The sequence below is a fragment of the Mycteria americana genome, chromosome Z, assembly GCF_035582795.1.
Source record: "Mycteria americana isolate JAX WOST 10 ecotype Jacksonville Zoo and Gardens chromosome Z, USCA_MyAme_1.0, whole genome shotgun sequence".
NCBI lineage: Eukaryota > Metazoa > Chordata > Aves > Ciconiiformes > Ciconiidae > Mycteria > Mycteria americana.
The window spans coordinates 20,966,674-20,990,961 of NC_134396.1; the positions used below are offsets into that span (position 1 = coordinate 20,966,674).

General features: G+C 49.8%; 2 protein-coding genes across 2 annotated transcripts; one reads left to right on the top strand and one right to left on the bottom strand.

Moving 5' to 3' along the window:
- Positions 1 to 311: 311 nt before the first annotated feature.
- BTF3 (basic transcription factor 3) lies at positions 312 to 7,740 on the bottom strand. Its single transcript, XM_075527234.1, has 6 exons — positions 7,607 to 7,740; positions 7,215 to 7,283; positions 4,185 to 4,298; positions 3,786 to 3,987; positions 1,243 to 1,299; positions 312 to 687 (listed from the first exon to the last, which is right to left on the bottom strand). The coding sequence occupies exons 2-6, from the start codon at positions 7,281 to 7,283 to the stop codon at positions 641 to 643; spliced, it is 489 nt and encodes a 162-aa protein (XP_075383349.1). The 5' UTR covers positions 7,607 to 7,740; the 3' UTR covers positions 312 to 640.
- Positions 7,741 to 17,972: 10,232 nt separating this feature from the next.
- On the top strand, positions 17,973 to 19,855 carry FOXD1 (forkhead box D1). The gene has a single exon (XM_075527030.1). It carries the CDS (start codon positions 18,060 to 18,062, stop codon positions 19,383 to 19,385), a length of 1,326 nt encoding a protein of 441 aa, XP_075383145.1. The 5' UTR covers positions 17,973 to 18,059; the 3' UTR covers positions 19,386 to 19,855.
- Positions 19,856 to 24,288: the final 4,433 nt, after the last annotated feature.

Consider the following 24,288-nt stretch of genomic DNA (forward strand, 5'->3'; position numbering starts at 1 on the left):
CCAAGCAAAGTTCTCTCCCAACCTGCACGTTTTATGTTATATTAAACCACCAATACTTCCTTCTAGAATACAGATCTATTTCTTAACTTCAGATTACAAAGTGACTTACAGCGTATGTAGCTCTGACCCACAAACACTGGGAATTCACCGATTAAGTCTAAAATGCTCCATTATGCACAGATATTTTCTTAGAAGCCAGTTTTCTAACACAGCAAAAGGAAGATGCTCTGCAGAAAAGCAAGACCTTTTATGATTGTTTAATACTTATGGCTAATTTTTTTCCCCTGCTTTTCTGACAAGAAGCCACACCATAAAGTTTATTTTATATTTTTATTGTATGCCAAAGTTCATTAAAGATAGGGTTTTTTGCTTGTATACAAGTTACTCAAAAATTGTGTCTAGGCAGAGATTCGTTAGCAATCCAACTTAATTCAAAGCACAGGTTTGTTCAATCAGGCCACAAAAATAATATTGTGTACAAGCAGTAATTAAAGAGCTGCAGGTTCAAGGAGTTTCCAAGTATCTCAGATCTTGAGATCTCATCAGGAAATAAAAATAAAATCAAAGCAGTCACAATATAAAATAGCAGCTCCATGTAGCTTTTTCAAGTTTTAACTTTATTCAGAAAGTGACACTTAGTTCAGTTTGCCTCATTCTTTGAAGCTTCATCGAAGTTTTCAACAAGATCTAGAAAAAGAAGAATGCTGAAATTAAAGTTTGACCTACTGCTTTGCCAAACGTTTTCTTTTGTTTGGGTTTTTTTTCCCCCCAAAGTTCTACTTCCTATCAAGTGTTCGTAACTTCAAAAAATTTCAGCTTATAAAATACAGACCAATTAACTATTAAGAGCTTCATGGTTCATTCTTCTTGCTCCAAGTAACCAAGTAAGTTTTAGATGGTTCATTATACAGCACAATTCTAAGAGCATTTAACTTCACTCTACCTACAACTGGACAAAGTGATACTGAGAAGGTAGTTTCCTCCCACCCTTCTTATTGAATATTAAATAACTATCTTAGCCATAGCTACTAGTTCTACACAGGACAAAAATGTTGGCTTAAACCAATAGTCCATCTAAGTCTCTCATGGTGTCTGAAAACAATGAAATAACCTGCCCACAGAAATTCTGTGACAGCAAGTGACTAGTCAACACTCTTGTCATCCTTGGCCCAATCTTACGCTACACACGTTATGTCTCAGGAAAATTCACTTCCTTTTGCTCCACTGTATGCTTCTTCTTACCTGGAACTTCATCATCATCATCTTCACCAGTAGCAAGTGGTGCTTTTCCATCCACAGCTGCAAGAGGAAGTAGTTCAAAAGCATCAGTCAAGCTCACCATAGGCATCTTGATTAGCTATTTCGCTTTGTGGTTTTTGAAAACATTATCGGTCTGAGCTAAACTGCAATACTTTATCCAGTTCCCGTGCTGAATAAAAATCTTCGACTGACTGAGGAAGTTCACATTCCCTCTATTACTGATAATGCTCAAACAGCCCAGCAGGGAAATGAGAAGATGCATGCTAAACCAGTTTACTGATCACCATCTTGTATCTAGGTATACTGAGTGCCTTGCATGGTAATCATTTTCAGCTACAAGTGCAGAAACTGATTTTACCAATTCCCCTTAAAAGCAGCTCGGTTTATTGACTACTCTGTTTCTCGAGGTCTACATATTTTACATCAGCAAGTTTTAAGGAAAAGAAAGGATCTTATGATCCTAGGCTTTCAGTGAAAACTCAGGTGTAATTGTGAAGCTGCAGCCAGACACACATGACAAGAGGCGCTTAAAGATATTCTTGTTCCCTGGCAAAATCAGAGGAATATGGAACTGGATGCACAATTTTACACTTAGGTGGTTGAGGTAACCATGCGTTCTGGTCCACGTCTCTGCCAAGTCAGTAATTTCTTAACCATTCCCATTGTATTTGCCAGAGCCAGTGAGACTTAACCATGTCCACTGCAGCAGACCAATGAGCATCTGTGAAACTGCAGCAGTATAATGCTAAGAATAGGTATCTCAGGTCCCTGGATGCCCGTGCCACTACTTTTACTGCTATTCTTAGCTGTACTACCAAGGGTAAGCTGTCTCATACTCTCTATCACCTCAGTTTTATCCTAATTAATCCTTCTTAGTTTTCAAGAAAAGCATGAGGAAAGAGAGGGTTTCATACTAGACCTGTACCTTGATTTACAGAGAACCAAAACAGATGAATGCATAAACTTTGGTCTGAAAGGACTTGGGACAACGTCACTGCTAACCCTCCTTTTGTTTTTTAACAGCAGAAACCTGTTACAGTTTAAGTGCATCTTAGTGTTAAATACAACATTTTAAAAGCAAACCATATTATTTCCTCCTAAATTGTCTGCATTCTCTCTTATCCCCAAGACCAGACTAAGTTTACTTTAGCACCTGCAAATGCAATCATCACAGACACTTCACTCTTGGATGTCAGCCTTCCAAATCTAGCAGACAATGCTGAATGGAAAGTTTTGTGCAACCACTCTGGCATCCACCCAAAGTGGAAAGGAATAGCCATCTACTAGGTCATACAAAGGAAGCAGTTTAAACAAGCTTCCCTAATATTAAAACGGCACAATTTATCTTATCCAGAATATACCCACCTTGTTATGAGAAAAGAGATCTTAGGGGATCATTTTAAATCCTTCCAAATTTTTTTTCTTTCAAGCCACTACTATCACAAGGAAGCCACACAGGTGACATTAGGACGGAAGGACCTGAGCTCCATGGAGAAAGAAGGAGTTTACCCCACCTCCTGAAGACTACTTCTAGCAGGATTTTTTTCAGTGGGAAGTTGACAGGAGGGAAGTATCATCAACTTTAGGAATGGAAATAGAAGCTGTCTTGTTGGCAGCAAAGCACAGGAAGAAAAAAAAAATGTAACAATCAAATTCAGAACTACCAGAAACGGGACACTGTATTTAGGATGTTCCGTACCTTGGAAGGAATGGGCTCAAGATATTTCAGAAAAGTAGGAAGACTGTGCATGCAGGACACAAAGAACATTCCCAGTGTCAACAAGGCTGCCTTTCACTCCTAATTCTCACCCTGTAGCAGCAGCACCTTTTCCAAACACCACATACTTAAGTCCCTCCTCTACTTTTCCCACACAGTTTTAGGAAGAACAAGCGTTCATGTTATTTTACTAATTTAAGGATGGAATATAAAGTTGGTGTATCTAGCTTAATGCTCACGCCAGTCTTGTTCTCTACACTGTTCTGCACATACAGAAATTGTAACATACTTCCTTACAAATACTGTGTAATTCCCTCCTAGCTATCAAAAAGCGCATGCAAGAAATACCTTCACCACACCTGAGGCAGCAAAGCAGTTGCAAGATGTCTGCCCTCAAGTTCCTCTCCCCATTACTTGTGTTTCCATTCAAAGTATCCAAACAGACATGCTGAAAGTTTATCCTCTTTTAAAACCTAGCTCTTCCAGAGTAACTCATGTACCTAGCTTTAATGAAAGAGGTATGTAACAACATGACAGCCACATCAAGAAGTAAACTACCATGAAATCAAGTTTGGCTACAGCTTTCCAGTCCTAGACCAGCTGCAAGATATGCTGACAGGTGCCTCTGCTTTATTTGGTTATACTCATCATTGGATTTGAGCTATAAATAAGACCCAAGAGTTCCATTTCATTATAAGCATTTTATAATATGCTTGCAGACAGCAAGAGTGCACTGAATTTCACTGCTGCCATACAAATAAGCCGCACATCAGCTGCCAGCATGAAATGCATTCAAGTTTCAACTTACGTTGCTTGGGTAGAGCTTCTGCCAATCTCCTCAGGCTGGTCAGACTGTCAGCTCCTAGCTGATTTAAAATGCTAGGAAGCATTTCTGTCAGCTGCTTTGTCTCAGCATGGCCGGTGATAGTGAAAGTGTTAGCAGCCAGAGATGCCTGAACTTTAGGGTTATTGAAGTGAATGACTGTTCCTTGGTTGGTAAACATGTTTACCTACAAGAAAAAAAATTCAGTATTTGAAGCAGTTTAGCAAGATTTTTCAATTTAACAGGAAATTGAAGTTCTTAAAGCTCAATAAAGACCTACTGATAATGTACAGACAAGCTTAGGATGTTACTTACCAGGAAATTTATTTTGATAACATTTTATATTTCTATATGAAAAAGTATTTTTTCCTTTGAAGCAATTACCTCTTCAATTCCAGAAATATTGTTGACTCCCAGTTTCTTCAAAGAAAACTGAAGTTTCTTGTCATCTGCTGTAGCTGTTCTATGGACAACCTTCTTCTTTCTGCGTGCAGTACCCTTTGCAAAAAAAAAAGTTACAAATTAATACTTAAGTAGTTCTTCATAAACTCCAATCCCTAGGGCCGTATAACTACTCTGCAACCATCTACAAATCAACTTAACATACAAAGTTCTACTTGTGTGTTACAATGCACACAACCCCACCCCTCCAACTGCACTGCAGCACTCCTTCCCTTGCTATAAGACAAGCTTTGCCTATCTGTGAGAAGCGTGAGGTTTTAGGAAGCAACGCACCAGAGAACATTTACTCCACAATTCTTAACGGGATTCTGCAGCTTCTTAGAAAAGAAGAATTGCAAGTTTACTCTTATTTGTTATCATAGGCATAAAACTGAAAAATGAGCATGGTTTTAGGTAATTTCTGCAGCTTATGAATTTTTCCTTACATCATCTTTCTTAAATTGTAGCCAAATTTTTACAATAGTCAGAAGTCATAAAGTTATCAACACATCATTAACAAATGAATACAAGAAAACTCAAAATACTCAATTTTTATTCCAAATAGGTATCTCCCATCTGATAGACTTATACATACATATTTGAAGAACACTTATTTTCCCATAATATTTTATAAGTAAGTTTTTAAAAATTACTTCTACAAATTATTCCAGACAACCTGTTTAGGAATCAAAACAAGGAAAGGTTAAGTTCCCTACAGACACAGAGCTCTAGAGTTCTCCAGGGAAATAACTGTCCCATATTAGCAGATATATATACCTACAAAAAAGCAGAAAATGTCATTCTATACATCCTTGCACAATCATAAGGCTTCAGTAAAATCCAACATAAAATGTCCAGGAACAGGTGAAACTAAGCTCCTTTTTGACACACTGTAACTACTAATCTAAGTCATCCTACTCCAGCTGCCCATCTGCCACATGCTAGCAACACGAGAATGTGTTGCTGCCCAGCTGTATAAATGGCTGCAATACCTTTAGATTTAACTGATAGAAGCTACAAAACTGGCTGGACACTAACACATAATCGTATTTAACATAATCCAGTTACAAACAGTGACAAATGTTAATGACAAATTCACATGAAAGTAACACTTGGAAGACTACAGCTCAAAAGTTTAGTCATTTGTCTAGAAAGCTTGATAATCATTCCCTGCTACTCTCAGGTTAGTGCACACAGCAATTTGAAAACTACTAATATAATAGAAATGGCTTTGGTTTAGTACCTTGACTACCCAGGAACTGAGCTACATAAGGTATACATTAAATCTCTCTGGACAAAAGACCTCGCAATAAATTTCAAAAAATTGACTCAAAGGCTATGTAGGAACCTGTACCTCCTTTTTACCCATATTAAACGTAGATATCAAACTTCAGACAATTTGAGTTTAATTTAAATGAACAGCCACTGCTTTCACCTCCACAGATTTAAGCTTCTAAAGTTTACAGGTTTTTACTGGGCAAATTCTATCCTAATCACGCTGAGACATGCCGTTCACATCCCTCTACCTCTATATTAAAGAGGAGTGGGTACAGCAGGCCACCAATGGAATACTACAGACTCATCTGCCACAGCTCTAAAAAGGTTTGGAAGAAGAGCCATGACATTTAGCTGTCGCGATATTCTACACAAAAATCTCAAATTTCACATAACAAAGTCCTACAATAGCCCTCCACCTAAACATAACATTTAGCTTATTTGCAAGATCTGCAGCCTTGCAACATCATGAAAATCTTCCAGCAGAGGCAATGTGCAATCCTGTCTCACAAGAAGTGACTCTTCCCCCTTTGCCTCCTCCACACCCATCTCAACTTACATGGTGACAATGCCATGAAGAATCCCAGTAGTAATTTCCAGTTATAAAACAAATTTTAAAAGTCAAGTTCAGGCATTCAAAGTATTACACAAGCCAATTTTAAAACTGAATGACAGCATCACCAGCATATTGTAAGCTTTGCTTAATGTCTCTAAAAGACCTGTATCGACCAGAAAGCTGCAAGAGCTGTAATCTGAATTTATGCTCTTATGGGACAAACATTAAGAGCCTCTATAGTCAATACACACACACTGGTAACATGCATACAATCATCAACATAATCCAGCAGTTCTCTGCTTAAGTAGTAACCTATACAAAGAATATGCAAAATCACCAAATCAGTTAGTTACTACATTACCCCTGATTTAAGGCTGCCTGAATCTCCAGCTAAAAGCAAAAAAAATTCAACACAGGAATGAAAGCTCCTGGAAACCGTTAGCAAGAGTTCTGTTAAATAGTTTGTATTCTAAAATATTGTGTGTACACTTCCTCAGGTATAAAAAAAGAAGTCACTAACAAATTCTTGCCTTAAAATTGTCACTGTAATTAAAATGTTTAATAGCATATAACTATATTCAACACACTCTTTTATTTTCAGATTTTAAGTAATCACACAGCTACATATATTCAGATGTTGTAATAACATAAAAAGATCTTCTGAGCATGTTCCTTTACAATTCCAGAAGTATGACAAGTACAGAATTGCCAACTTTGTCCTAAAAGGCAAAAAGAACAGCCATGGGCATCTTAAAGATTTGTGACGAGTTTGGAACATAGCCCTCTATAATCTGTTATGAAAACTATATCTGAGCTCACTTGCTGTAAGGCCCACTCACTTAAAATCCTACATGCCTTCTAAAATAGCCCACACCAGAACACAGGCTGCAAGTCTGCTGTAACGTATTATAACAAACCCAAACAGAAAACGCTGGAGGTTCATCGACTACCTACTACTTCCATTGAACTGACCCTAGAAATCCCTACAGCAGCACAGCTTCCCCTGAAGACAGTCAAGCCAAGCTTGACTTAGCTCAACTCAGGGCTGCTCCCCATCCCAGTTGTCAGGACCCCTCGTGCTAGGTTTGGTGTGCGTGTAGGCACACGCAGTCCCGAGGGCAGGGTGGGGACGCGGCTCCTACCTTGCCACCGATGCGCACTTGGGCCTGCAGCTTGGCGAGCTTCTCTTGGTTCATAATTGTTTCTTTCATCTGCGGAAGCAAGAGCAGCGCCCACGGAAGGCGGGTCAGGCAGCAGCCGGCGGCGGGCCCGGCAGCAGGGCAGGTGGGCGCAAGGGGCTCCGCGGCTGCCCCTCACCACACCGCCACACACCGCCTCCCCAGCGGGAGGGCAGCCCAGCCCCGCCATAGCGGCGGGAGGGGGTCTGCTCCCGCGCAGCGCCGCTGAAGCGAGGCGAGGCTCCCCTCAGGCCCAGCCCGTAACCCCCCTCGCTTCCCCCAACCACCGCCACCGATCCGCAGCCCTCGGCCGCGCAACAGCCTCCTCCCAGGCCCCCCCGCCGCCTCTTTTGTACCTTCCCGGGGCGGGAGCGGCAGCGCCGGAGCGGGGGGGAAAGGCGAGGGCCGCGGGCGGGGTGCGGGACTGGGCGCAGCACGCGGAGGGGAGCGAGATGGCGGCCGGAAGGAAGGTACAGCGCGCCGCACCGCGCATGCGCCGCTGCCCGGGCCGGCAGGGGGCGCCCCTCCGCGGCGGCGGGGCCGGGCGGGGCCTCCTCGGAGAGGGGTGGGGCCGCGGCGCCGGTGTATGAGGGCGGCCGAGGCGGGGTGTGAGGCGAGGCCTGCGGGGCCCTGGCCGCTCCTCCGCCGTTTGCAGCCTCACCGGCGGCGCTCCCTGCCTCCGTCCCCGACCCGGCATTGTCTGTTTAATTTTTTTCTTCCTAGAAAACGCCTAAGCGTTGTGTTTTCTTTCCTGCCCGTGCAACGCAAACCTCCGCCCCGTGCCCGCGATCTTCCTTCTCCCAGCTCAGCCCCCCCCCGCGCTTCTCCCGCTTTCTCCCCGCGGCCCGTCTCGGGCCGTGCTGCGCCGCAGGGCCTCCGCGGCGCGGCTTTTCAGGTGGAGCTCTCCTCTGCCCGGCCGCCCTGGTCGAGGCCAAACCGCCCAGGCCTTTTCCTTTTCCGCGAGGCCGTCTGTCACCGCCGCCCATGTGGCGGTTCTCGTCTCCTTTCACTTCCATCTCGGGTCTTTTCGCTTTGGCTTTGCGTCCTCCCTATGTGATCAGGCACCCGTGTGCAACTGCTTTCTGCTCGCCATTGAACACGGTCTGATGTCCTCTCTGCTGCCAGAGCTTTTCTCCTGTCCACCACTGAGGTCTTCACGTGCCCTTTCCCTGTACTGTCTGTCTTTGTGTTATCGGACTCCTGTTCTGAGAACCAAATGCACGCCTTCAAGGCCCTAACTCAAGCAGTTGCTGCTGCATTTGAATATTCGTAAATCCTGTTCCTCGAGGTAGAGATCATTCACAGTCCACGATTTCAGTCCTCCCCGGGTTTACTGGCGCGTTTCAGTTTGCTCTCTCTGAGGAGTCTGGTGGGACTAGTCTCACGGTTATCGGGAACTGGCATGTCTGGCTCCAGCAGCCGCTCTCACCATGCAGAAAGCTAAGCAGCCTTTGCAGGGTCTGGGCCTGTGTCGCATAGCAGGGTGCAGGAGCAGATTTATGGGGGAAGAAGCCTGGTGTTCCCATCAGTGCTACACATGCTCACCAAGTGACACAAAAGAGGAGAAGCCGTGTTGGTCCATGGTCCTGCCCCCATCATCACAGCAACCAAAGCCAAGGGGCCTCCTGGCATCAGTAGAAATACTACTGACCTTGCCATCATCCTGTATTTTAGGCCATCATCCTGTATTTTAACACCTGTTAAACTGGTTCTTCTCTGGAATATCCTCAATAAACCCTTCCCTTTGTTCTTGTTTCTGTAAGACTACATTAATAAAGAATTTATCCTTCTTTATTGATTTAATGTTAAGGCTCCCATGTTAGTAATTCGCAGAGCCAAGACTTTGCCAAGGCAGTGCTTTTCTTGTGTGTGTAAGTTTTATTTCCTCTTATGATACCTCTTCACTACACCGGAGCTGAGTGTTAATTTGTACAGAAGATTTTGATCTCTGTTAAAATTGAGACTTTTGTAATTAGTGAAAATGAATGATAAACCCGAAATTGCTCCATCTGGTGGTGGTTGAAGGTCTCAGGGAGGTGATGATTCAAAAGGTGCTGCTGAAGAGCAACCTGTGCCTCCCAGCAGACTAACATCACAGCTGACAATTAGGAGATGATCAAACAGCTATAAAGCATGGCGGGGGGACCTGCAGAAATTTGGTCTAGCATATCTGTAAAATTGGAACAGTGAATCAGTTTGCTCAGAAAAGAAGGGGGGGGGGCATATTGCTGTACCTGAACTAGCAAACCCAGTATCTAATTCAGAAAGAAAGGAACAAAACAGATTCGGGGGAAGGGCGGATCTGGGAAGGGATTTGGGGAGGACAGGGTTTGTTCTGAATGAAAAAGAAAGCTTATAAATTTATTGCAGGATGAAATTGGCAATGTACCTGCAGCAAAAGGGAATAAAGCCAAGATAAAAAAAAAAAAAAAACCAAACCTGAATCACTGTGGGCTATTGAAAGTAAAAGCAATAAATACTTCAGCTTCAGCTTTATCACAGTCTGCCATCAATATATAAGAAAGATTTCAGAATTACTAGGCCAACTGATGATTACAAACATGCAAAATGTTTTAATAGGCTGAAATACTGAAGTGAAAATGAGTCACAGAAAGATTATTCCAAGATAGAAGCTGTAGAAAGTGCTGTCCCAGCTGTCAGCCTAGGATTAACTGGGCTGGAAGTATGATCTCATATTCCCTCATGTGAAATTTCGAAGACAAATTATGCTGAAAACCACATCACTGAGTTGTATGAGGAATCAACTGAAGCAGTTCAAGAACTGCAGTTCAAGGGACTCTGTAAGATTTGGTTACTTTTCCTGGATCAAACAGCGGACCTTCAAAAAACAAACTTTGCATCAGAGAAAAAGTATTTTAGAATGCTAAAATAGTATTGGCTTGTTTTCTCCAGTCCTTTTTGTGTAATTGCATAATGGGAAACATAAACCTAAACCTGGATTTAGTTGTAGCTGAAGAACTTCTGTTGAGAAATGAAACAGATCCAAAGCCTGTAGCACTGAAACGGAGCCTGAGCTCAGTAGGCATCTTTTCAGTTCTGATAAAGGGTGAAAATTAGGATCTCAAAACCATCAAAGAATATACATTGCTAAAGCAAAGTTCATTAGCTGCACAGAAGCAGCATAGGAGTGGAAAAAGACCATTCAACTGGTTGCTCGGGAAAATTGTCTCCTAAATTATGTGGAAGTTTAAAGGCAGAAGAATGACAACTTTTGCCGTCAAAATACCAGTGGAAAAGCTCTCCTGAAAAGACATGGCCAGTGCTGCATAAGAAACAACAGCATATGTTGAGAAGAGGTGCTAAGCGAGTATCGTGTTCAAGAAACAAATCACAGGTCATATACATTAAGTCTTCAGGCTAAAGTGAAGTAGCATTTGTCCTGATTGCCAGTGACCACAAAAAACACATATTCAGTGTATTTTCAGCCAGTGAAGGAAATCTGTCTAATACTCAAAATCTCATTAGGAATAATTTGTGCAAAAGAATGTCGTATTCAGCACTCAAGAAAGCAGAAGTGTATGGTAACATCAGCAGGGCACCACAGGGAATAGTAATGTTATCATTCCTAATGTAGATCCCCCAGGACATAAGGGGAAAAGTGCTAAGTTATTTGGAAAAATATGCGTATGTCTCAGTAATTTAATGGAGGAAAGTAGTGGCATTATGGGGTACAGGAGCAAAAGTGTTGTGAGGGATATGAATGGAAAAGAAACCATCCCCAAAAGTCTAGACATAAGACTCACTGAAGAATTCTTAACTTTTTAAGAGATACTAAATATATGAACGTTGAATGGGAGCCCAGGAAGATTGAACTTAAGTGCAGTGCTGTTTTCGTCTCATGTATTACAGTGTTGTACCACATGCCAGTGAGTTGTATGGAGTAATCCGTAACAGAGTTCAGTGCCAAGGAAGAGAGAGTGCTCCTCAGCAAACAGTGTCCTTTTCTCGCCGTGCCTGTAACTCTTAAGCTCAGCAATGCAAAATACCTGGGCTTCAAGCCTTTCATGAGATGTGGGATGCCCCTCTCTTTATAACAGTCCACAGAGTCTGACTAGAGAGTAGTTGGAGGAGTGCTACATGAAGAATCCCCTGCCTTCACTGAACATGGTTCACACAGGCTTTGCCAAATACTTGGGAGTTCACGTTAATCGGACTGGTAAAGGCTCACCTAGAAAGGCTTTCATGTTAGACTTAGTTAACAATTAAGATCTTGCTAGAGAGTAAGTAAAAGTCAGAAGTCACCATGTTCCTCACTGGCTGTGTGTGAAAAACATAGTACCTTAAATTTATGCACAGATGTCAGAGACTCAAACAGATTATTCCTGTAGACATCCTATACACAGAAGTCAAGAGAACTTGATCATTTAAGCCACGATCACAGATCTGTTTTGAGCCCTGCTGAGACAATTAGTTACAGATCAGAAACGTTGTTAAGACATGACCGAAAATCAGCATAGTCCCTACCCAAGGATGACACATTTAGCCCAGGATGAATCAGGACTAAGTTTGCCCCACTTTAGATGTATAGCTGTCAATGTGCCACCTTTGACTAATGTCTTGGCAGCTGTGAAGTTGCAATTCATTCTGGAGTTTGCCTTTGCCTTTCTAGGCCTCCTGGTCCAGCTTGGTGCTCAGCAGGAGGTAGGTGGTGAGCGCAGGTGGCCAGAGGTGGGGAGGCTGGACAGGGCGAGGGCCTTCCTCCTCCTGCAGCAGCTAGCTGTTATTTCTGCTCAAGCCCTGGCACGAACCCACCACCCACTTAGTTTTAGATGGAAAAACCAATCTTCTCTAGCTTTGATCGTGGTATAGCTTATCCCCAAGGATTTCTAAGTGAACAAAGAGCATACCTGCCAATATTCACTGCGTTTATGAATGGGTTCATACTCCTTTGGGGCTTACTTGCATTACTGCAGAATTAAATGGAAAATATCTCAAATATCTGAGATTAATTACAAGATCTCCCTCCTAATTTGCCAGAGCTTGTCTACAATGAAGAATTCTGGGCTTATGTGGAGAATGTTAGAAAGGTTTTCAATAGTCAGTGGAGTCAAATAATCAAATGTAACCTAAACAAACATGATTTGTTCATGTGATGAGTACCCTGCTATATCAGCTCTGATGGCCAGTGCTCTGTTTTTGAAAATCAGATATCCCTCCACTAGCATTGGGAATAGACACCGGCTTGAAAGACTAGAAATAATAAATTGAAATTAAAACTGGAAAAGCAAATTTAGGCGTCTCGTGCTGTTCCAGAGGATTATTGCAATAATAATCAGCCTGAGCTGAATGAGAAAAGGTGAAGAGGATGGCAAGGATTCTCAGGGGTACAGAATTACTTTGGGGCTAATCCAGTGATTCCGAAGCAGAACCCTCAGCCTGAAAAAGAGCTGACCAATGAAAAAAATTGTGATAAAATGTACAAAGTCATGAACGGCAGGGAGACGGTAGTTAACAACAGTTGTTGTTTGCCTCTTCTAGTACAAAAATGAGAGCGCATCAGATTAAATGAGCAGGTGACTGGCTTAAAGCAAACAAAAAGAGGCGCTTCACAACATGCGTGGTTAGAGCTGGGGAACATTTCACCGCAGAACACGCTCAGTGGTGTAAATATACATGATTTTAAAAAATGACTGGGCAAATTCACAGAAGAAATTCCATCACAGGCTATTAAATTCAGAGGAAATTCCATCACAGGCTATTAAATTCAGATGTTCTCTCTGGCTTAAAAAAACCCTGAAACCTAGATTTGTGGCAGCTAGGAATCAATTTTGCACACTTGTCCTGATCCTATATTCTTCCCTGAACAGCTGGTATTGGCTGATGTTGAAGTCAGCTTATGCTGTTAGACGAGTCTTGATCTAACCTGGTATAAACTCTCCTTGTGTTCTGTTAGACGAGAAGTGCAGAAGGGTCCTGAGAACATTTATTCACATTTTACAAAATTAAAGGCCCAAAAGGGCCTTAAAGGAACTGACTGTCACCTGTCACAGCAAAAATATCTGCCCTGCAAGAATTATAGAACAAAGGCAGAAAAGAAAAAAAGAAGAAAAAGAACAACCATGAACTTGGTCAAGCAAAAAAACCCAAAATTTGACGGATGGGGTGGGGCATAGGGTCATCTCCAAGGCTGACAAATGCTTTTTCAGCAGTAAGCACGGCAGGAAGCCCCAGATTTTCCTTCAGCCTTCTTCAGCTTTTCAGGTGACTGCTGCAACCCCTCACCAATGCATTGCTTTTTGGCCTGGTCACACAGTCCATGTTTGTAATCCCAGCCTCTGCAGGAGGCTTAAGGGAAGTGTTACCTTCCCCCAAAACTACATAGCAAGGGAAGAAGGGGATAAACCCACAAAAAAGTGGAGCTAAAATGGTGGTCACTGTGATACTGGGCAATGGAGGCCACAGGTATTGGTGCAACAGACACCACCATCCTGTTGCATGGTCATTGCTGGAGGATTTTTTCTTTCCATGACACAAGCAGCTCAGAATCCAGTCCAATCTTTGGCCAAAGGAACTACACTGAGAAAAAGTGTAAAGTATTCAGGATATGGTTTTACTTCAATAACAGAAAGTCTGGCTCTGCAGGTAAGACCCAGATCTGGGTGTGGAGATGCATGATGCCACGCCAAAAGAAGTGCAGCCTTTGGTGTTGGAGTCTTGGAAGGTGCAGCAAGCCCAGGGCAGGCTTTTCAGCTCCAGCATGTGTAGCTGGTGGCCAGACTCTACCCTGCTTTCCACAGGCATCAAACTCTCAACAAATCACCCAGGGACACATACCGCCACCAGGCAGCTGACCTGTCTGGAGCTGGAGGAGGCTCTGGCATCCCTCTGCATGGTCAGGGTCAGCTCTGGAAAACCCAGAGCACTTCAGCCAGTGTGCCAGTGTGGCTGCATGAAAGTGCCCCAAACCGTGCCCACGGTGCTCTTTGATTTTGAATGAAGGGCCAGGGAAGGTCTGCAGGCTCATCTATCCCCTATCACAATGTGGACTCCTGGGTGCTCTGCTCAGACACAGGCTCCCCAGCTGTAGGAAGAGTGTGTAGGCTGGGATGCTGTGGGGTTCCTGAGGGGCACTGTCCCCCAGAACCCATCGGGGGAGGTGATGGTGAGTCCACCCAGTCTGGCTCCTGCCCAGTGTCCCTGGAGGCACCACCTGAGCCAGGATGCCCTGGCTTTCTGGGGCTCTCCAGCCAGCTCCAGCTGCAGAGAGCTGCCAAAATACCCAATCCCTTCTCAGGTTTGGATCTGAGGGATGAGGCTTGCAGGAAAGCTCCTGTTGTCGCCAGAACTGTGGACACCAGGGGCCCAGCCTTGTTGCCCAGGACAACCATGGGCTCGGGTGATGAGCAGGAGCCACCAGGACTGCTTGTATGGATTACCAGAGTGCTTGCATCAATACATGCACTGTACTGATAAAATGTGGGGTGTTCTGTACATGCATGCAGGAATTGTGTGTATAATATATAATTAAAATTTATAATTACTATTAATAAGCCCAAGGAATTTAAAAAAACCCCTACCTGCATACCTGTATTTCACATATCACTTCTGTGCCACTCTTATTTTAGGTACATGTTATGTTACATCATTCACAACCGGCAGGAAACCACGGAAGACAGCCCCCGAGGTCCTGGGCCCAGGGTGACCGCTTCGCGGGTGGGTGTGTGGCCCATGAGGGGGGCAGCCCTGCTCCCTCGAGGAGGATTGCGGGGCGGCAGAGCTCCGGGGCTGGAGTGGGAGGGTGGTCGGGGAAGTTCCAGCCTTCTCGTGAAGGGGGGGGAGGGTCTCAGGTCCCCCCAAAACGCTGCTTTTCCTTCGGGTCTCGGAGTCCCGCCCGGGCGGGGGGGTCCTGCCCTGCCCGGCCCTTCCCCGAGGTTGCTGTGGGCCACGCCGGGCACGCTGCCCCCGGCACATGGCGTCCCGGAGCCGGCCGACCCGCCTCCGCCCGGCGCTCCTTGCCGGTAGGTGGCATCCCGCGTCCGCGCAGAGCACCGCCGGGAGCGGAGCGGGCCGGCGGCGGGGCGGGGAGCCGGGCAAACCCCGCGGCGCCGGGGTGCTACCTGGGGAAGCGCCGCTCACGGCAGTGCCGCCTGTGCTCGCCTGCCGTCTTGCCTTTCTTGCCCTTCGGAGAAGGCACCTGCCGGCTTGGGACGGGAGCGAGCGGAAGATGCGCAAGGACAAGTCGCGATCTCCAGGGGCTGCAATAACGCCAGGTCTTAATCCTCCGCACGGGGGGCTGCCTCCGCTGCCTCCCAGAAAGCAAGCCCCTCGGCCCCCCGCTCCGCGACGGACGAGGGCTTGCAGTATTGCCCAAGCCTGCCGGGGGGTCCCCACTCTCCCCGAGGCCACCCCGGCCGGCCACGTCCACGAGGACCCGCGCCCCAGCCGGGGCCCTCCCGGCACGCCGTGGCCGCCATGCCCCCGGGGACCCGGTGCTGCCGAAAAGCGGACCGTGTCACACGCTCTGTGAAACGCCGGTGCGTCCTGCGTGGGTGTTAGCAGGAGAGCCGGGCAGATCCGGCTCGTCTGGGTTCTGCTGCGTTGCTACAGCGGTTCTTTCCCCAAAATTTTTAAACTCTACCGTTCTTCCTACTTAGGAGCGTGGCTTTTGTTTTTAAGGTGGTTTTAAACGTTGAGGAAGAACGTTCAGGTGGTTTTAAACGTTCAGGTTTTAAACGTTCACATCGGAAAGTGCCAGGAGAAGAGCAAGAATAAAAGGAACAAAAAGGGAGTAAAACGGAAAAATGCTCTTTGTAAAGAGGAGAAACCTCTCGGAGAGGAAAGTCCGCTTTCTGCCTTCCTTTTAGTAACTTGCCCTAGGACCCCAACACTAATTCAAAGAGGCATTTTACTTCCTATGAACTGTAAATCTCGAGTGACATTATCAGTCTTTCTACAGAAAAAATAGTAGTCAATTACTGCGTTTGGGGGTTCTTTTTTCTTGTGGTTTTTTTTTTCTCTTTTGTAACTTTTGGTGGTATTCTCCTGCAGGCGCCTTAGTAGTGAACAAAATGTAAATAGGATTATTTGGAAATAGTAGAAAGGATTATGTTGTAAATCCATGGAACTGGGTTTGAAACAGGGCGGCTTGAAGCTTTGGATTAGGACAATATATCGTAAACGCATTTCAAGAAAATGGTGCGAGTTGTTTGAGAAGCGAGATTTGAGCAGTAAGGACGTTAGGCATCAGTCCGACCTTCTCACGACGATTTCTGCCGGAGCACGAACGCTCTCCTACTCCTCGCGTCCCAATCGGATCCTGATCGTGGCTTATCCTGCCAAAACTGGGAGTGATGGCAATTTTCAAAGCTTTTCTTTTTAAGATCACGGTGATTGCATTTAGGTCAGTTAGGGTTTTGGTTTTTTCCCCCCTGCCAGCCCTCGCATAAAGGGGGTCCCCGCTCTTCTGCTGTCCTCGCATGTATCACCTGAAACTGGGAACGGTGGGATTTAATTAGGAAGCAATCCTTTGTGTCGCTTTCTCGGGGGTGTTGCTCCTACAGCTAAAGCAGAATTCGCATTTTAAAGGCCGGTGAATTGTTTTCCTTTACATACGAAAGAGGTAACGCTAATTCTCTGTTAGTGTTTCCATAATGGAGGGAGCTGCCTCTCTCCCATTAAAAACAAGAGCCCTACAAATAAACTGTGAGATTAGCGGTGTGCTTTGGAGGTGGTTCTTTGAGAGCGTGCGAGGTCGACACCGAGAGATATTTGGTTTCATTCTTAAATGAATTAAACTCTGGAGGGGGAAGAGGAAGGAGGGGGGAGAGATGTGTCTAAACCATCCCGCGGACAGAAGTCTGAAGTTTAGTAACTCACCGCCTCCCCCTCCGGCCTGATTTTTTTTTTCCCCTCCTTCCCACGGGAAGCAGGACCCCGTCCCTGGGGGCAGCCCAGGAAGACGCAGAGCTCCCGGCACCCTCCGGACGGCTCCTGGGAAGATGCTCCAGCACTGCGGGGCAAACTTGCACTCCCCATCCCACACCCCCCCGGGGCGAGCTGTGTCTTTATTTCCCCCCTTTTCCACTAAAGACGGCCCCGGCCGCCCCGCGGCCCCCCCAGAGCCCCTCCTGGCGGGGCGAGGGCGGGGGCCCGAGGCGGGCGGCGCGGCGCCCCGCGTGGGGGGAGACACGGCGCCGCCCGGGGCCGCCGCTCGCCCCGCCGCGCTCTGACGCTGGGAGCCATGTGATGGCCCCTCGCTATAAGGCGGCGAGGAAGGCCGCCCTCTCTGGGACTCGGCCCCAGCCTTTCCACCCTCTTCCCGAAGGCCCGGCAAGCCGCCCCCATCCGCCCTCCCTCCCCGCCAGCCTCCTCCCCTCTCCTCCTCCCAGGACTAGGCGCGCTCCCTCCTGCCCCGCATCCATTAATGTCTGGGGGCTGAGGTGAGGAGAACGAAGGGGGGAACCGGCTCCCAGGCGCGGCGGCACAGCCCCCCCGCCCCCCAAACCCAACCAAAAAACCCCCCAAAAGACCCCAAAAAAGGGGGAGGGGAGGGGGGGGGAAGAGAGAGCGAGAAATCCAAAAAGCAGCAAAAAATACCCCGAAACAAAACCCAAACCAGCCGCCGCCTCCGAGCGGGCGGCGGGAGCGCTCCCGCGGCGCGGCGGCGGCGGCGCTGGGGGCCGGCGCGGCTCGGAGCGGCCCGCCTGCCCGCGGCGGCGGCGGCGGCGGCGGCGGCGGCGGGGCGGCTCTCCGCGGAGCAGCGCGGGGGCCTGGCGGCGGCGGGGAGGGCGCCCGCCCGCCCGCCGCGCCGCGCCGGCCGCCACCGATGCGCTGCCCCGCCGCCGCGCCATGACCCTGAGCTCGGAGATGTCCGAGGCGTCGGCGCTGGCTGAGGAGACCGACATCGATGTGGTGGGCGAGGAGGACGACGAGGAGGACGACGAGGAGCCGCAGCCGCGCCGCCGCCGCCGCTCCTACGCCGAGGACGAGGAGGAGGAGGAGGAGGAGGACGAGGACGAGGAGGATGTGGGCGACCTCCACGACGACGCCGTGCTGCCGCGGTCGCCCGTGCGCGGCGGAGGCGGCGGCGGCGGGGCGGGCGGCGGGGACGGTGCCGGCGGCTCTCGGCCCCCCTCGCGGGGCGGCCCGCAGAAGGCGGCGGCGGGCGGCGGCGGGGCGGGCGGCGGCGGCGGCGGCGGCGGCGGCGGCGGCGGGGCGGGCGGCGGCGGCGGCAAGAACAGCCTGGTGAAGCCGCCCTACTCCTACATCGCCCTCATCACCATGGCCATCCTGCAGAGCCCCAAGAAGCGGCTGACGCTGAGCGAGATCTGCGAGTTCATTAGCGGGCGCTTCCCCTACTACCGGGAGAAGTTCCCCGCCTGGCAGAACAGCATCCGCCACAACCTCTCCCTCAACGACTGCTTCGTCAAGATCCCCCGGGAGCCCGGCAACCCGGGCAAGGGCAACTACTGGACGCTGGACCCCGAGTCTGCCGACATGTTCGACAACGGGAGCTTCCTGCGCCGCCGAAAGCGCTTCAAGCGGCAGCAGCTCCCGGCGCCCGAGCTGCTGCTGCGCGCCGTGGACCCCGCCGCCTTCCTCCCGCAGCCCCCGCCCCAGCCCCCGCAGCAGCCGCCCTGCGCCTACGGACCCTACGGCTGTGGCTACGGCCTCCAGCTCCAGCCCTACCACCCCCACTCCGCCCTCTTCGCCTTCCACCACCCCTCCCCGCCGCCCCGCCAGCCCCCCGCCGCCCCCGGCAGCGCCCCCAGCGCGGCGCTGCCCCCCGCCGCCGCCGCCGCCGCCGCCGCCGTGCCGCCGGGCCCCTTGCTGCCGGCGGCGGAGCTGGCACGGACGCCCTTCGGCTACGCGCACCCGCTGGGCCCGGCTCTGGCGGCCTCGCTGCACGCCGCCAAGCCCGGCAGCGGCGCGGCGCTGGCCCGCTCGCCCTTCTCCATCGAGAGCATCATCGGCGGGGGCCCCGCCGGCCCCGGCCCCGGCGCCGGCCCCGGCCCCGGCCCCGGCCCCGGCCCCGGCGCGGGCAGCAGCTGCGCCTCGCAGTCGGCCGCGGCGCCGGGGCTCGCCCGCTCGCTGGGGAGCGCCGGCGGCGGCCTGCCCCCCGCAGCCGCCCTGCCCGCCGCCCCCGGCTTCGCGGCCCGGATCTCTAACTGTTAAGGGTTTGGGAGTCTTTCCGAAGGTAGGATCTGGGGTATCTCTTTCTCCGCCACTCGGATGCCCGGCGGACGCCGCCCGGAGGGTCTGCGGGCTTTGCACGGGGATTGGGGCTCGGGGGCGTCCGCCACGGCCGGCGGGCCTCCCGGGACCTGCATTTATGCAAAGCCTTGTCTAGATGCTGCACGGGCAGGCAGTCACGCTATTGGAAAGTTACTCGTTACTCCTTAACAAGAAAAAAAATGGTGATAAATAATGTCTCTAAACCGTTAAAGTTCAGAGATTCTCAGGTCTAGGAGCTTGAAAACACTAATGTACAGGAAAAAAAAAGGCTTGAGGGAGGACAGCAAAGCAATACTTTTTCATTTTAGTACACTTGTCTCATGTACTTTTATAAAAGAAAAGAAAAGATTAACATGTTTACACAGAAGAAAGTCAAGTTTATCATTTCTTATTTTAACCTGTGTTTTGTATTATAATAGACTTACGGAGTTTTTTATTTTGTACTTTATGCGTATTCTTTACAAGGAATATTGTTAAAAATTACTGGCAAGTATTATTGTACCGTTTTAATGTAAAATTTTTACACATTTTCAAAAATAAAATTTTTAATTTTCAAAAAAAAAAAAAAAGGCAAAACCAAAACCAAACCCAAAGACCAAAGGAGCCCAGCCAAACAATTGGCTTCGGACCCTTCCCTCCTTAATACTTCGCCCTTCTTTGGGACATCGATATTTTTTTCTTCGGGATAAATAGCACAATAGCCAAGGAATTTTACAGCTTGAAATTTGTTATGTCTGGATTTGACCGCGGAGAAGAAGAAGATCAGAATACGATCTTTGCAGTCAAACCATTGTTAACCCTAGCAGAGACTGAAAGGCAAAAAAAAAAAAAAAAAAAGGAAGAGCAAGGACAAAAGAGGGAATAAATAGAAATAGGTCTCTCTCACGGGAGTAAAGCCCAGTTCTATAAGGCACCAATCAGGGGATTGATTAAAAAGCCAATTTTAAACTATTTTTATACTTTCGGGTGTGTTCTAAATCACAACTGCATCACAGTTTGGTTTCCAAAAGGCCCAAAGGAAAATACTACGAATAAGGGGCACGTACTGAACTTCAGAGAGATTTGTCCTAGACTCTTATGCTTCTGTGATGGTAATAGGGACATGTGTTTCTAGGGACATGTGTTTCTACTTTTCAATACATATAATATAAAATGAGCATTGGAATATCCTCGTGTGACGAGCTGATTAAGTGCATGAGCTATTGGAGTAAGGATATGTAAGTGTACAAAACAAACGGTGAAACCAGCTTTTCTGATTTTGAACTCTCACCTTAACCTGCATAAGGTCGATGGATGTCTATTTCATAGACTAAAATTATTTTTTAACCAAAAAGCCCGCCTCAAATATTCGGAGCTTAGGCATGAAAAGAGAATTGCAGGTTTTAAGAGCAGGCATGTGGTTGCTTGTTGTGGACTTGGAACACGCGTTTTTCAGATCAGGGAGGTGCTTTTCAAGTACAACTGTATTTATAACAATTTAGTAGATTCAGGGATAAATTATGTGACTTTTTGTAAAAACGGGGGAAAAAAAGAGGGATGCCTTTTAGTGCTCTTTGGAGTGAGGAGGGAAAGGTTGTGTGGTTATATGACTTTACATATTGAAGTACCTCGTCGCCTTGGTTTTAAGTATTCTGGTGGATAGAAAAGCAATGCTTTTCTGTTTTGTTTGTAGCAATGCAGGGTTAAATTAATGGCTTTCAATAAGTGGAAAGACTGGACGTAAGATCTCTGCTGGCCTCTACTTGCAGTCTGCAGCTGGAGGGCCCTTTTGGGTGTCCCAGATCCCTTAGAAGACAAGGGCGTAGCGTCCCGTTTAATTTCTGAAACCAAAGGGCAGAGATCCCAGAGGCACTGCGTACGTGCCCTTCGGGAAGAGCGCGTCCTTTTCACGAGGGACCGACTAACTCCCTTTCCCGCGCCCGGCCGGGGGGATGCACCGGGCCGCCGCGCCGCTCCAGCGCGGGGTACCGAGCTCGGCTTAGGCGCCCCGCGGAGACGCGGCTAAAATCCGGCAGGGAAAGGTTTTGCGAGGGAGCAGGCGGCTGTAGCCGTGAGCGCGGCGGTACCGGGCTCCCCGCGGCGGGATGCTGCTTGCGGTCGGTCCGGCTTCTGGCTGCTGGAGCAGCGGCCCGGGGCGAGAGGCCATGGGAGCCCTTGCGCTGTCCCCCTGCAGTTAGATGGGAAAAGCAGGTTCCGGCGACCCGGTATTTGTTTCTCTTGGCTTCCCCGCAGCAAACCCCGGGGAGCCCGGCGACCTCCCCTGCGAGGAGGCCGGCCCGGCCCGGGCCGGGCACGCTCGGACCCCGCCGCCCTCCCCTCGGGTCTCTTCAGAGGAAAGCCGTGCTCAAAAGGCGTACGGCGAGGAAACTGCTCGGCCACTTGTTCCTTCCACGCTTTACGCCGGTTGTCTGCATCCTGTGCGGACGGGGCCTTCACCTGGGAGTCGGCGGGGAGGCTGGCAGGAGCAGATTGCAATACGTGGTGTAGCTTTATTTTTTTTTAAGCGCTGAGAAAAGGGGTCGGGGAAGGGGTCTGTGGTGCCGGGGGAAGACCCCTTCGCTTGTTGTCTCCGAGTCTGCGGGAAAGCCGCCCGCCCTCGGCCCCGGGGCCCGGCGGTCCCGGTTCCGGCCGCCGCTGCGCTGCGCGGTGGATGGCGGCGGCGGAGCAGGTGCCGCCAGAAAAGGGGCATGCAAATGGCCTGCCGTGCCCCCCCGGCTTTCAGGGCGAACAGACGGGACGTGTAGTCCTCGCAGGGACGGAGCCCGGACGAACAATTCCTCCAAAATAGGCTGGGCCCTAAAACACAGGCTGGTGGGACAAAGAGGATGGTGTCACCTCCTTCTCCTCCTCCCAGCTACGAAGTGTGGATTCATTAACCCGTCTCCTTTTCTCATCATATCCCCGTAGGGCTGAGAGAGGAATTACTGGAGCTGAACTGGGAGGGGATTGCTCTATGAGGGGGCTAATGTTTCAATCAGTTCCTCCAGAAGGACCACACAAAAAGAAACTTTTTAGTTTATGGTGCTATTATGCAGAGTTTTAATCTAGGGATAGATTTAGCCAAATGTTATCTATTGGGAATTTAATGAAGCCCTTATGTATTCAATCGCTTTTTATGCCACACACAGTGTCTCGATCCAGAAACGTTTCCTTCCACATATTTCTTTGTTTCTGTTGGGTGATTTATATATTTTTAATTAGGGGTTTTTTTTTAAATTATTTCTTTTCAAGCATCTTGTATAATGTTTCTCTCAAGCAGGACTGTGTTAGGTCCCTTCCCACATCCCCTATAAAAGAAGTTTCCCCTTCCCCCCCACCTTTCGAAGCTGATTAGTTTGCACGTCCGCACACTGAGCCCTTCCCGCCGGAGCGCTCCCCCCGCCTTGTGCAGAGGGGCCCGACATCGCGCCGGCTCTGCCGGCACCGGCGTGGGCTGCGGCGGGCAGCGCAGCCCGGGTGTCCGGCCGAGCCGCGGGGTCCCCGTGCGTTGCTCCCCGGCCCTGACGCTGCTCTCTTCCCAAACCTTCCCCATCCGCGGCTCCTTCGGGACATGCATTCGCTCCTGGTTATTTTTCTGCTGCAGCGAGAGGCAGTCCCGGGGGCAGCGGGGTGTCGGCCGGTTCACCCCCCGTCCTTGCAGGCTGGTTTCAAGCACCCAGGGCCAGTCCCTTCCCCGGGTCCGGAGGGTGAAAAGAGGGGCGAGGGCCTCACCTGCTCTCAGCTGCTCCCTGTCCTGCAGCGCTGGTGGCGAGGGCAGAGCGCACGATCGCCCCCGCCGAGACTGAGGCCTGCGCGGGGGATCTGTTGGAAAGTGGATCTGGTTTAATAGTCCCTTGGCACGGCCCGGAGGCTCCGCTCCGTATGTAATACTTTCCCTCATTACTTACAGTAAGTACTTCAGTAGTCTCTGATAATATTGTGTTTGACAGAAATCATGGAAATGATGATCGTGGCCAAACGCTCCCTGCGCTGGGACTTGCTAACCAAAGCAGATCCGTTTTTCAGCTTGTTACCAGCGGCTTCCCCATCTGTAGCCACGTTTCGCCCGCTCCGCCTTCGGCGCGGCGCTGGGCCGCACACACCGGCGGGACCCGGGGACCGGCGGGGACCGGCCGCCCTGTGCCCGCAGCCTCCCGAGCAGGTAGGTGTCCGCTCGCCCTCCGCCTCCGCCGCCCCTCACCCGCAGGCCCCCCGTGACCCGCCGCAGGTGACTGCAGGGCTTCTCCACGTTCTCCGTAAGTCCTTTCCCCTCCACAACCCCCACCGTGAGAGCCACGTCGAGCAGCCGCCGTGGGCTCTCCGCTCGCTGCCCCTTCCTGCGCTGCAAAGCACGGCCGGGATGCGGAGGAAAGATTCGTGCCTAAATGCGTGCATGTACGTGGGTGCCGGAAAACAGCACTCCCGATGGTAACGAGCTGCTGTCGGATCCAACAGCAAATGTGCTCGTTGCCTCCCTGCGCAGATGGGTGCCCATCCATTTCGGGGGGAGCCGAAGACCTGCAGGCGAGCCCCAGATCCGTAAACCCCTTGTTCCTGTTCTTCTCTTGCAGAAGAGCGCCGTGCCCTGCCGCTGGCGCCCACCCGGAGGGGTGCTGCGGGCTGCCGGCCCCGCAGCCCCGCCGCCCCGCCGGCCCTCTCCCCGCGGCCCGGCCCGGCTCACCGCGCAGCTCCCGGCGCGACCCAAAAGAGGAGAGGCAAAGGCTGCGGGGCCGGGGGAGAGTAGGGAGCCCCGCGGCAGAACTCGGGCCCGACCGGCTGCAGCAGCGCGGGTGGCACGGCGGGCTGTGCGCGGCCGCGCAGCGGGGCAGAGCCTCCGCGGCCGCGGCGGTGCTCCGCGCCGAGC